The sequence below is a fragment of the Macaca mulatta genome, chromosome 11 (genome assembly GCF_049350105.2).
Source record: "Macaca mulatta isolate MMU2019108-1 chromosome 11, T2T-MMU8v2.0, whole genome shotgun sequence".
Classification (NCBI taxonomy): domain Eukaryota; kingdom Metazoa; phylum Chordata; class Mammalia; order Primates; family Cercopithecidae; genus Macaca; species Macaca mulatta.
This window is the reverse complement of record NC_133416.1, coordinates 121602154-121615704: the sequence shown is the minus strand read 5'-3', so window position 1 is coordinate 121615704 and position 13551 is coordinate 121602154. Positions and strand designations below refer to the sequence as shown.

Here is a 13551-nt window from a genome sequence, read left to right as displayed (position 1 = left end):
CTGAGAGGAATTTGAGAATATTCAGTACTTGCTTTTATCAATAAACCAAGATTGAGTTTTTCTTAGTGCTCTGCATTAGATCTTTGGGGTATTAAAGACTGGAATGTATAATTTTACGATTTTCCAAAATGTGTTCCGGCCGTTTTCTTATTATTCTTCCTTTTTTACTTGTAACAAATCTGGAAGGGGATCAGAAACTTGAGAATAGTTAGTTTGCCTTGTTGTTTTTTTTTCTCTTGCCAAGGATGCCCTGCAGCTGTACTTTCTATTATTGAAAAGGGGAACAGCCTGGTTAAATGGAAAGCCCAAAAGTTATGATTCCAGCAACAATGGAAACACTCAGGTTTATGAATCTGGGGGGTGGAAGGAAGAATGGAAGGAAAGGAATCAAGGGAGGAGGTGGTGAGGACAAAACGAAGCTGAGTATAGCAATGTCTTCAAGACTCCAAACACACACACACACACACACACACACACACACACACACACACACAACCGCACAGTTAAAATGTGAAAAATGTGGCCGTTCACTCATCTGGATGTTTTCAAACATCTGCATGATTGGCATGATGTAGATAGAACACCTGGAAGAATGTGTTTTTCATAGTTTTTTTTTTGGTACAAACTTTTTGGGCATCCTATAGATCCCAGATGTGGCCCAGAAGGAGTCTAGCTGAAAATAAGTTTGCTTGCCGTTAAGTGGGCACAACCCTAACACAGATATGTTTTGTTTGTGGACACTTTTGGCTTATCTGTGGGTGTCACTTGGACATTGATACAAATGGAGCTGGTTGGTGGAACCCAAACGCAATCTACTGTACCTGGGTTGGGGAACTGTTTTACAAGCCAGTCCAAAGTCAAAGGATTTACTCTTGAGTCAATGGCTTACTAGTGTCTTTATATCTGAGGACCACCTCTCAGTCACAGAGTGTCAGCCTCCCTCACTTACTGCTCATGGTAGGATGGACTGGGATTGAGGACATGCACCAAAAACAGGATCATGTCTACCCTGTTCACCACTCTATCTCCAGCACCTGGCACAATACCTAGCACTTTGGAGCAGCTCGGTAATTATCTGTTATATGATTGCATGAGTGGCACTGGATATTAGAAATCTAGAGAGTTGGAAGCAAGGCGTGTAGGCAAGGTCAATCCAACCTGGCTTGGATTCCAGCCTCTGTTCCTTCTCAGCCATGTGACCTTGGGCAAGTCACTTCTCTGAGCCTTAGTTCTTCCTTTATGAGACAGGCATTACAGCAGACACTGTAATTGAGGAATTACTGTGAGATGAAGAGTAAGGTCACATAGTAGGTACTCAATAAATAATAGCTCTGATCATTTCCTCTTGTTATTTAGTTCAGCATTCTGTTTTCATGGCCATCAGCCATCACAGTGAGTTGCATGGATGCCCCAGTGTTTCATTTTTCTTCACTTCTCCAAAGACAGACATAACTCCTTAACATTTATTGACTAGAAAGAGACAGAAAGATGAGGAAAGAGAATTTTCAGTTTGGAAGGTAAAATTTCAGATAAGTAATGAGTCTGTGTTGAGGTTTACACCTTGGTAGATATCCCCAAGCATTGCTTCCCCTGAAGGGAATACCTTGAGGGTATTATTGTGAATTATGTCTGCCATGAGCTTGACTGGTGGTGTTACCCCTGCAACAAGAGCTGTTCATGTTGACGGAAATCAGGAGACTTATATGTTCAATCTTACTTAGTTCTTAGCTACCCAGTAAGGTAAGTATTACTCACTTTGATTCAGAGATGATGATGAGTCTCTGAGCATAGATGCCCTGCTAGTATCACACAGTTATTAAGTAAAGGAGCCTGATTCAAATCCAGACACGTCTAGGCTTCTTAACCTGGCGTCTGCGTTTTAGGGAGTTTTTGAACTCCCTGAAATTGTATGCAAAGCCTTGTATGCACATGCAGTTTTCAAAACACTGTGTTTCAATGTAGTTTTCTAGGAAAGAGCCCAGCACTTTTGCTTGTTTTCAAAGGGGCCAGTGGCCCCAAAGTGGTGAAACGAGACCCCCTTTCAGAGACAGAACTATCTCCACTGCCCTACACTAGGAAATAACTAGTGCACAGGGAAGGGAAGTGACTTGCTCAGCAGGAAACAGCAACACATTAACTTGTACCAACTTAACAAGTATTAACTAGGCACCTGCTCACATAAAGAATCAGGAAAGCATTTGAACATTCATTCAAGCTCCCTCCCACTCATCCATGCATCCATCCATCCATCCATCCATCATACAAATATTTATTGCATGCCTTCTCTATGTATCAAGACAGTGGAAAACAAGGACTTTGTAGTCAGACTACTTGGATTCTAATCCTGGATCTACTGTTTATCAGCCATGTAAAACCTTGGGCAAGTTTCTTAACCTCCATGAGTCCTTTTTTTTCTCATCTGTAAGATAAGGATAATAATAAAACCCACCTGGTAGGGTTGTTGTGAGGATTAAATGTGTTACTTTATGGAGAGTGCTTAGAATCGTGCTACGCAGAGTACACACTATATGTGTTTGTTTTGACTTATTGTTGATGCTCTTGTTAATAGTAGGTATTTACCAGGTTCTGGGAATAAAGTGACGGATAAGGCAGACAATGTCCTGCTTTTGTGAAATTTACATGCTGGAGAAGAGGAAAGATAATAATAATTGCTATTTATTTATTTTTGAGATGGAAGTTCTCACTATGTTGCCCAGGCTGGTCTCAAACTCCTGGGCTCAAGTGATCCTCTTTTCTTGGCCTCCCAAGCAGCTGGAACTATGGGCATGCACCACTGCACCTGGTTAGTTGCTATTTATTGAGTGTTTCTGGGCTCTGGACTAAGTGCTTCATGTATTTTCCCTTTAATTCTTAACACTGCCCTTTGTAGGAAATGCTATTATTACCCTTTCCATCTTGTAGATGAAGAAGCTGAACCCAGAAAGGTGAAACTATTTGCATAGAACTCCATAGCCTAAGGTCTTAACCATTACAGTCCACCCCCTTCTTTTGTTTTCAGAATGGTAGTTAGGGCTAACCATCTCTCAGGCTTTATTCTTCAGTACTTTGGCCAAATAACTGTCTCCACTTTTAGCTGCTTGGTGCCTGCTCCTGGCCTCACTGCTGTCTCTCCTGTCTTCACAGAGGAAGAATGTTCCACCACAGACCATCCCTATAAGAAGCCCTACATGGAGACATCACCCAGTGAAGAAGATTCCTTCTACCGCTCAGGCTACCCACAGCAGCAGGGCCTGGGTGCCTCCTACAGGACAGAGTCGGCACAGCGGCAGGCCTGCATGTATGCCAGCTCTGCGCCCCCCAGTGAGCCTGTGCCCAGCCTGGAGGACATCAGCTGCAACACGTGGCCAAGCATGCCTTCCTACAGCAGCTGCACTGTCACCACCGTGCAGCCCATGGACAGGCTACCCTACCAGCACTTCTCTGCTCACTTCACCTCGGGGCCCCTGGTCCCCCGGCTGGCAGGCATGGCCAACCATGGCTCCCCACAGCTGGGAGAGGGAATGTTCCAGCACCAGACCTCCGTGGCCCACCAGCCTGTGGTCAGGCAGTGTGGGCCTCAGACTGGCCTGCAGTCCCCTGGCACCCTTCAGCCCCCCGAGTTCCTCTACTCGCATGGCATGCCAAGGACTCTGTCCCCACATCAGTACCACTCTGTGCATGGAGTTGGCATGGTGCCAGAGTGGAGCGACAATAGCTAAAGCGAGGCCTGCTTCACAACAGACATTTCCTAGAGAGAGACAGAGAGAGAGAGAGAGAGAGAGGAGAAAGAGAGAGAAGGAGAGAGACAGTAGCCAAGAGAACCCCACGGACAAGATTTTTCATTTCACCCAATGTTCACATCTGCACTCAAGGTCGCTGGATGCTGATCTAATCAGTAGCTTGAAACCACAATTTTAAAAATGTGACTTTCTTGTTTTGTCTCAAAACTTAAAAAGACAAACACAAAAAGCTGAGTCCCACCCCCCACGACCACCACACTCATCAACCAGCCACATTCACACCACTCCCCAGATCTCTTCCCCCATTCCTTCTTCTGGGCTCTAGAAAGTCTTGCCTGGTTGAGTGTTTTTCCCTAGTGCATAGCTGGAGTCTTTCCTTGTCTTGGTGTTAATGTTGACATTGTTATATAATAAATGATAATATATTTTTTTCTTTCAATTTTCTTAATGGGACCCAGTCCCTTATTTGGGGGGAGGTCTGAGGCAAGTATATATCAAAATGTGTACTTGCGGGATTCCCTTCAAGTAAACCACCCCTGAAACCTAAATTCACCCTTCCCCTTGACTAAGAAAAGCACCTACCTCTGCCATGCGATGTTTCTGAAAAGCCTCCCTATGTCCCCATTTGCTTTGGTTTTGTCCTGCCTTCTCCAGTATCACATGCTCAGTTTTGCCTTTACTTACCCATGGAGTCAGGATAACGCTGACGCCCCCTGGCATCCTGTCTTATTCAGCCCTACCGTCTTGCCAGCTCTGTCTTTCCAGCTGTCTGTCGCTAAAACGGCCTATAGCTTCCCTTCCGGAAAGCTTGCTTTGAAAAACTTAAAAAGCCCCGGTTTACATGCAGGCAGGACTGTGATAACAGTGCAAGGTCTGTGTTGACAAGAGTTGTGGACAGAAAGCCAAAATAAATATTCTTCCTGATTAAAAAAAAAAAAAATTGAAAAAAAAAACCAAGACCAGCCCAACCTTCCAAACCTCCATCACCAACAATCCAAACTGGATGTGAAGCAAAATGCATGATTCCTACAGAAGAGGCAAGACACGGTCACCGATGATGTCTCTCCAAAGATACCACGCCCACACCAATGCCGACCCAAAACTGTGTTTACTGAAAGCCGAAAACAGTATTAAAAAAAAGTGTGTAAGTAAAGCGTTATGGTAGGGTTCTTCAGATGTAATATTTTACTGGTACTATTTATTTATAAATAGGAATTCTAATTAAGTAATAACATGAAATGAAACCCAGCATACGAGCTGGCCAAGAGCTTTTAATTTTATTGATACTCAAAACCAAGTTTGTGTTTTTTTGTTTTTTTCCTCTTTCGAATGTGCTTTGCTTTTTTTGATTAAAAAGAAGTTTTTTTCCTTTTTTTTAAACAGACCCTAATAAACAGAACAGGGTAAGATGTGAGGCTGAGTGTGTTTAAGTACGTGAGAGAGTGCGAGTGTGTTTGTAAGTGAGTGTCCCTATGCGATTATGTCTTTTAATGTTGCTAAGGGGGGAGGGTGAGGACTAAGTACTCGTGCCTTATATTTGTGTGCCAATTAATGCCTAATAAATACCATGTGCTTAAACAAGTACAAGGAACTTGAACACCCATTTTTTTTTTTTCATATTCTTTCTACCGACTGAATAGAGGGGATAGGAAGTGGAGGAAACAGGAAGGGGTTGTCTTGCATGTGAATTTCTCACCCCACGTGATTTCTCATGCCCATCTCAGGGGAATTTGGGATCCATTGTCCTTGAGTGTGATGAAGCTGAACATATGTACCCACTGGTTTATATCCCTGGAATGAGGTTGTTTGTTTTAATGGAATTTGTGTAGGCATTGGAGAAGAAAAGTCTTTAGGAATTCCGACTGATTTAAAACGGTGTCGGTCATACTATATGTAACACCTAATGTTTGGGTTTTTCAAGAATCTCTTTCTCTGAATTAATTGTTGGAGCCAGGCATTTTGGAGGTTCCACTGCAAATAACTTTATGAACCGTTAGTGAATCCGATATTTATCTTAAATCCATGGATCTAGGCTTTGTGAACTTGACCTCTAGAACACATATGGGACAGAAGAGAGCAGCAAATTGGTGAGTACATTTGTGCTGCAGATTTGTTCTGTTTTTGTAATTTTGATGCCCACACCCCTCAAATTATCAAGAGCTATCAAATATGCCACATCCCCTTGAAAAAGAAACAATTGGCTTGTTGATTACAAATTATTCATTTAATCAGGTCTCCTGGGACCTTTCCCAGGCAAAGAAGCCCTGAGAAGTGTGAATTAATTATAAAGAAATGACAATTCAGCTTATTTCAAGTGCAATGGAGAAACTAGGTCAGTGGCTTTCCTGTTCCCCCAAAGGACTGCATTAGTAAAGTTCCACTGAACAGGTTCTGACTGTGCTCCAAATAGATATTTATTCTGATGGGTTCAGTTTTTTTTTTTTTAAAGAGTTGCCTTTGAAAAAATTGCCTTTGAAACTAATTTTATCAACTCTATACGACAGTCAGTCTTATCCTTTCAGAGGAACATCATCCAAATTAGGAATCAGCGTCCCCACCCCACAGCTCAAACAATTGCCACCATTGGAAAATCGTTAAAAACATGTTCACAGCAAGTTTCACAAATCAGACAAGGGACACTGTCATTTCATAACCAATACAGGTTAACCTCTTTGGGTTCCAAACGATTGTTATAGTGGATCTTTTCACTGAATCAGTAGGATTAAGGATACAATGTCCAAGAGTTAATGTCGTTTCATCATGGTGTTGATAAAACCATGGTAAGGCACAACGCACATTGTTACATTCCGATAATATATTTGGTGGGTGCTTGCTTTAGACTGGACGTGTGGTAAGTACCGGGGACACAGCAGTGAACAAAAAGAGAGGGGCTGTCTCCTTTGGAACTTACCATTTAGTGAGAGAAACAGCCTTTAGGAAATTATGTGCATCCTCAGTGGATTGCGGCAGTGGAAATTACTACAAAGACAGACTGCACGATGGCATAAAGGGATAAGGCAAGGGGTCCTAACGCCATCTGGGGGAGGTGACTCTTGAGCATAGCCCTAGTGATGAGTAGGAATTAATCAGGTAAAAGGTTGGGAGGAAAAGGATTGCAGACAGAGGGAATAACGTGTGCAAATGTCCTGAGGCAGAAATTGTGATGGAGGAATGACATGTAGGTTTGTCGATCACCGAGTTCACATTCCTTCATTCAGTAACATGTAGGAACATTCCACTATGTGCGGTCGATATCTTTACTCGTACAGGACCTACTAATTGTGATAGGCTCTTTTCCAGGTAATTTCTAAAGTCGCAGAGGACAGACTCTGGATATGTGAGATGGTAGGGTTTTTTTTTTTGCGTTCAGGAGAGGAGTATTACAGCATCTGCCTGGCTTCTGGTCCTCTACAGTTTGGGACCCAAGCTTATAGGGTAGAAGAAACACAAGAACTTTCAAGAGGGTCAGCTCGTTAGTATTCTTGAGCTCAGAGAGGTTGAAAATTCCCCCCAGATTACACAGCTGGTGTGTGGCAGGGTTTACCGTGAAACCTAAGTTAGCCCAAGCCTTAAGTTTCCTCCTCTATAAAAAGGAGATAATTGGCTGGATTTGGTAGCTCATGCCTGTGATTTCAACACTTTGGGAGGCCAAGGATGGAGGATTGCTTAAGCCCAGGAATAAGTCTGAGCAATATAGCAAGACCTCTGTCTCTACAAAAAAAAAAAAAAAAAAAAAAAAAAAAAAAAAAAAAAAAAAAAGATATTCTACATGCTTCAAAAAACTGTTGTGCATTTAAGTGAGATAATATCTGTGAAAGTTTCCAGTGAAGTATTTAACAAGTAGATGTTCAACAAATGCTTGAAAGACTTTAATCAATGAAATGCAAGTTAAATATAATTTTTTAAATCATTGACTTGGCAAATGTATATTTAAAAAATAATATTACCTATCGCTAATGAGAAAGTAGGAAATCGCATAAACTAATGGTTGGGAATACAAATTAGATAAACCTTTGCAAGAAGAGTTTGCAAAATGTATCAAAAGTCTTAATGTGCAAATCATTTAATCTGATAATTCTGCTTTGAGGAATTGGTCTGAAGGAAATAATCAGAGATGTATATAAAATTTATTTTCTAGGAAGTCTATCATGATTTTTTAAAATCATGCAAAATAGGAAACAGCCTTAATATCCAATAATATGGAGTTGGTTAAGTAAATTAGTGCATGATGAAATACCACATGGCCATTAAGAAACACATTTGTGGGCCAGGTGTGGTGGCTCACGCCTGCAATCCCAGCACTTTGCAAGGCCAAGACAGATCACCTGAGGTCAGGAGTCCAAGACCAGCCTGGCCAACATGGTGAAACTCCATCTCTACTAAAAACACAATAATTAGCTGGGCCTGGTGGTGCATGCATGTAATTCCAGCTACTCGGGAGGCTGATGCAGGAGAATCACTTGAACCTGGGAGGCAGAGGTTGCAGTGAGCCGAGATGGCGCTACTACAGTCCAGCTGGGATGAAAGAGAGAGAGACTCCGTCTCAAAAAAAAAAAGAAAAGAAAAGAAAAGAAAAGAAACACATTTGTGGAGATGTTTAAGATTCACTGCAAGCAAAAGAAGCTTCAAGTAGCTTGCACAGCAGCTTCCAATTTTATTAAACACACCAGCACACATTCACACTTGAAACAAAAGCACTCTTAGGATGTATAACAATAACAGTGGTGGGACTCTGGGTGTTCAAATTTTCTTTGTTCTTTTGGGGATGTCCCAGTTTTCCTCGTGATGGAGATGAATTATCTTTGTAACTAGAAGTAGAATTAGTAAATAAAATCTAGCTTGTTTGTTCATTGAAATGAGTCTGTGAGGAAGATGGGACACTCCTGTCTACCTTGAGGAGGAAGGGATAAAGCTTCCATAATGAGAGCCACTGGCCCCATCAGTGACAGAGCTGGGTACTGGTACCGACCAGCCGACTGCTCATCATGGAATGTTCCAATGTATTCAACTAAAAGACAAGGTGACACCTGGATATTTCTCTTTGTCTTCACTTTCTGAGGGTGCTATTTGTGTGCTTTTTTGGTCCTCTTGGGAGGTTAGACTATGGCATGGGATGAGCTATTATTCCCTTTTAATAAACACAACACACATGTCGAATCAGGTACTCATTTATCTCACCTTTGTTCTCTAATTGAACTGGGTTATAAAATTCACTCTGTCACTTACTGCCTTTGTGACCTTGGGCAAGTCACTGAACCTCTTTAACCTTCCATTTGATCATATGTGAAATGGGGTTACTATGAGTATTTATCCCAGAGATTCCTCGTTTGTCTGAGGATTCAATGAGACAATGAGCATAAAATGCTTAGCACAGAGCCTGGTGTATTTGTCTGTTCTCAGCTGCTAATAAAGACATACCCAAGACTGGGTAATGTGTAAAGAAAAAGAGGTTTGATGGACTCACAGTTCCACATGGCTGGGGAGGCCTCACAATTATGGTGGAAGACAAAGGAGGAGCAAAAGCACGTCTTACATGGTGACAGGCAAGAGAGCTTGTGTAGGGGAACTGCCGTTTATAAAACCATCAGATCTTGTGAGACTTATTCACTACCACGAGAACAGCACGGGAAAGACCCGCCCCCATGATTCAATTATCTCCCACCAGGTCCCTCCCAGGACACGTGGGGATTATGGGAGCTACAATTTAAGATGAGATTTGGGTGGGGACACAGCCAAACCATATCACCTGGTATAGAGAAAATGCTCAATAGCTGTTAGCTCATGAAAAGATTAACTAGGATTTATAATTTTTTTTTTTTGAGATGGAGTTTTGCTCTTCTTGCCCAGGCTGGAGTGCAATGGTGCGATCTCGGCTCACCAAAACCTCCGCCTCCCGTGTTCAAGCGATTCTCCTGCCTCAGCCTCCCGAGTAGCCGGGATTATAGGCATGTGCCACCATGCCGAGTTAATTTTGTCTTTTTAGTAGAGATGGAGTTTCTCCATGTTGGTCAGGCTGGTCTCGAACTCCCGAATTCAGGTGATCCACCAGCCTTGGCCTCTCAAAATCCTGGGATTACAGGCATGAGCTACCACGCCCGGCTGGATTTATAATTATTAATGCTGCTTCTTCTTGTCTTTCTCCTCTTCCTTCTCTTGTTGGAAAATTTGCCCCTATAATCTTCGACTATTTTTATAATAGACCTAAGCTCAGCAGAGGTTAGAAAACATCACTATCATCATCCTCACCACCACTGCCACCACCACTACCGTCATCAGTATCATCACTTTCAACAATAATTAAAACACAGCTTTCCCACAGGCATCATCTTAAATCTTATTTAAATATCTGACTTTGGGCCGGGTGCAGTGGCTAATGGCTCATACCTATAATCTCCGCACTTTGGGAGGCTGAGGCAAGAGGATAGCTTTGAGGCCAGGAGTTCAAGGCCAGCCTGGGCAACATAGTGAAACCTCATCTCTATAAAAATTTTTAAAATTAGCCAGGCATGGTGGAATGCACCTGTAGTCCTAGCTATTTGGAAGGCTGAGGCAGGAGGATTGCTTGAGTCCAAGAGTTGGAAGTTCCAGGGAGCCATGATTGAGCCACTGCACTCCAGCCTGAGTGACAGAGGGAGACTGTTTCTCTCTAAAAATAATATAATAAAATAAATAGCTGGTTTTGTAAGTGACTGTCGACTTTGGACCTTTGTGGCAACAAAGAAGGAAGAGTAGTTTTTATACCTCTAAAGACTGATTATCAGCACCTCACCTTTTCTTTTCTGACTTCAGAACGCTTTTTTCTTTTTCTTTTTCCTTTTTTTTTTTTTTTAAGAGATGGGATCTTTCTTTGTTGTCCATGCTGCTGCAGTGCAGTGCCAACTCACTGCAGCCTCAACCTCCTGGGCTCAAGTGATCCTCTCGCTTTAGCCTCTTGTGTAGCTGAGACTATAGGTGCACACTACCATACCTGGCTTTTTTTTTTTTTTTTAAGAGATGAGTTCTCACTATGTTGCCTAGGCTAGTCTTCATCTCCTGGCCTCAAGCAGTCTTCCTGCCTCAGCCTCCTGAGTCACTGTGATTACAGGCAGAAGCCCACTCGCCTGGCCAGAATTCATTTTGATTCCACTTAGAAAGAAGTCATGCGTGTTAATCCTAGTGAATATGTTGGTTTAGGCATACTTGGTTCCAGTTCCTAGAACTGTGAGTGTTGGGGTGGAGGAGACAGCCTGGTCTGCAAGTTGAAGGTTGTTCCTGGCAGAGTTTTGATATTTGACTGATGTCCCTCCAGTGTTGATAATAGTAGTGGCAATAGCAATAATAGCTTTCATTTATGTACCGTGTGCTAGTCCCTATACCAAGCAACATGGTGAATGTCCAGTGTTCCCCAGCTCGTGGTGGCTTGTCTTCCACTCCACGCTGTCCAGACTCCTTTAGGGGATGGAATGATTCATGTCATCGCTGTCCTTTCCCATGTGCCTAAAAGAAGAGAGGGAGGGACAGAGGGAGATGGTGGCTGGAGTGTGACAGAGCAGTGCTTTTGGGTGGCATGTCCTTGGAGATGTCAACCTCAGGACAAGTAAAGGAGGATTTGTAATCTTGTAGCTAAAGACTGGCCTCCTGGTCTTGGAAGCCCAGCTAGCCCTCTAGCGTGTGAGCAAATTATTAACTTGCCCCAAGCCTCGGTTTCCATCTCTGCAAAGTGGAAGTGATAAGATCTATTTTGCAGACCTGAGGTAGTGATAAAGGGAGAGAGTTCATGTAAAGCAATCAGCAGGGCATCTGGCCCTCTCTACACATTTAATAACAGAGCCTCAAAAACCATAACTTCCCTCAGGAGGACTTTGCCGTCCTCATGACACAACCTCATAACATAACGAGTTAGGAGAATCTTCTCTTTCTTTTTTTTTTTTTTAAAAGATTAATCACAGTTAACCTTCCTTCCTTCCTTCCTTCCTTCCTTCCTTCCTTCCTTCCTTCCTTCCTTCCTTCCTTCCTTCCTTCCTTTTTTTTGTAGAGAAGGAGTATCATCATTTTGCCCACTCTGGTCTTAAACTCGTGAGCTCAAGTGATCCTCCCACCTCGGCCTCTCAAAGCACTGGGATCTTCTCGTTTCTCTAACTGTAGATTTTTTCCTGGGACCAAGAGAGCTTCACAGAGGCAGGATTGCTCCAGTCTTAATTGCTTGTATTTTCACCCTGGAAGGTGTTCACTATGATCTGAATAAATGGATTAAGAATGATTCACCAGATGTGCTCATTGGAGGACAGGGTTCTACCTGTCCAGGTTGCTGTAGCAGAGGATTCCTGTGCTATGTCTTGCATCCTCTCTGCCCACCTCTAATTTCAGACATACTAAGGGCAGAGGTTCGGTGTATGCTGACAGCATCCCACCTTGAGCTCCACCACAAATCTGCTTTTCTGCAGCAGGACTGTCTCTAAAGCTGAGGCTCCCTTGGCCTGAACGCAGGCACAACCCAGAAATAATGACTCTGGGAACACTCTCTGTAGAGTGGGTGGGGAGTTGGTGGAAGGAGGCCCCAGCCTCCTATCCTTTGGAGGGACAATTTGGAGGTACATTCTACACAATTCCTCAGAGGGTCCTCAGAGGCCTGCACTCTGGTTGCCCACAGCGGTAATCAGCTCAATAAGTCAATCACTTGGCTTTTTCTCCTTTCATCCTTCTTCCTCCCTGGGATCACCTTCCAAATCCTCCCAAATCCTGCCCTTGGGGTGAGCCCAAACTAAGTCAGGGCCTGACCGGCTCTTGCTAGGCCTTCCTTCTCCAGACTCATTGTATTCTCTCCCTTTTTCTTAAACTCTTAAATTTTTTTTTTTTTTTTCTGAGACAGAGTCTCATTCTGTCACCCAACCTGGAGTGCAGTGGCACGATCCTGGCTCACTGCAACCCCTGCCTCCCAGGTTCAAGCGATTCTCATGCTTCAGCCTCCCAAGTAGCTGGGATTACAGGTACACGCCACCATGCCTGGCTGATTTTTCTGGTATTTTTAGTAGAGACGGCGTTTCACCATGTTGCCCAGGCTGGTCTCAAACTCCTAGCCTCAAGTGATCCACCTGCCTCTGCCTTCCAAAGTGGTGGGATTACAGGTGTGAGCCACTGTGCCCAGCCTCTCTTAAACTTTTTATCTTGAAATAAGTGTAGATTCACATGCAGTTGTAAGAAAACACAGAGAAATCCCCTATACCCTTTACCCATATATCCTAATACCTTGCAACACTTTAGCACAATAGCACAATGAGGACATTAATGCTGGTACAACCACCAATATTATGCAGATTTCTCCAGTTTATTTGTACTCACTTGTGGGTGTGTGTATTTAGTGCCATGCAATTTTAGCATGCATGTAGTATCTTCTACCACAGTCAAAACACAGAACATTTCCATCACCGCAAGGATCTCTCGTGTTACTCTTTTATAACCACATATAACCCCTGCAACCCTTTTTCTAACCCCAGACAACCACTAATTAATCTGTTCTTCATTTCTATAATTTTATCCAAGAATGTTATATAAATAGAACTATACAGAATGTTATATAAATGACAAGAAGGTTATATAAATAGGACTATTTCAAGAATATTATATAAATAGAACTATACAGTATATAAGCTTTGGGCAGTTGGCTTTTTTTCATTCAGCATACTTCCCTTTAGATTCATCCAAGGCATTGGGTGTATTAATAGTTCATTCTTTTTTAAAAAATCACTGAGTAGTATTCCATGGTGTACGTGTACCTTCTGGCTGTCTCCTCACATGGTCTTTTCTCTGTGGGCACATGAGGGTGGGAAGGAGA

At 42.8% G+C, this 13551-nt stretch overlaps 1 protein-coding gene across 2 annotated transcripts in view; it reads left to right on the top strand.

Moving 5' to 3' along the window:
• The window catches only part of TBX5 (T-box transcription factor 5), a 53339-nt gene extending 49163 nt beyond the window's left edge, over positions 1 to 4176 (top strand). For both annotated transcript variants that reach the window (XM_015152892.3, XM_001111737.5), the window contains exon 9: positions 3145 to 4176. In XM_015152892.3, coding sequence (XP_015008378.1) covers positions 3145 to 3719 — 575 coding nt within the window. In that variant the 3' untranslated portion in view covers positions 3720 to 4176. The remainder of the gene's footprint in view (positions 1 to 3144) is intronic.
• The last annotated feature ends 9375 nt before the right edge of the window (positions 4177 to 13551 follow it).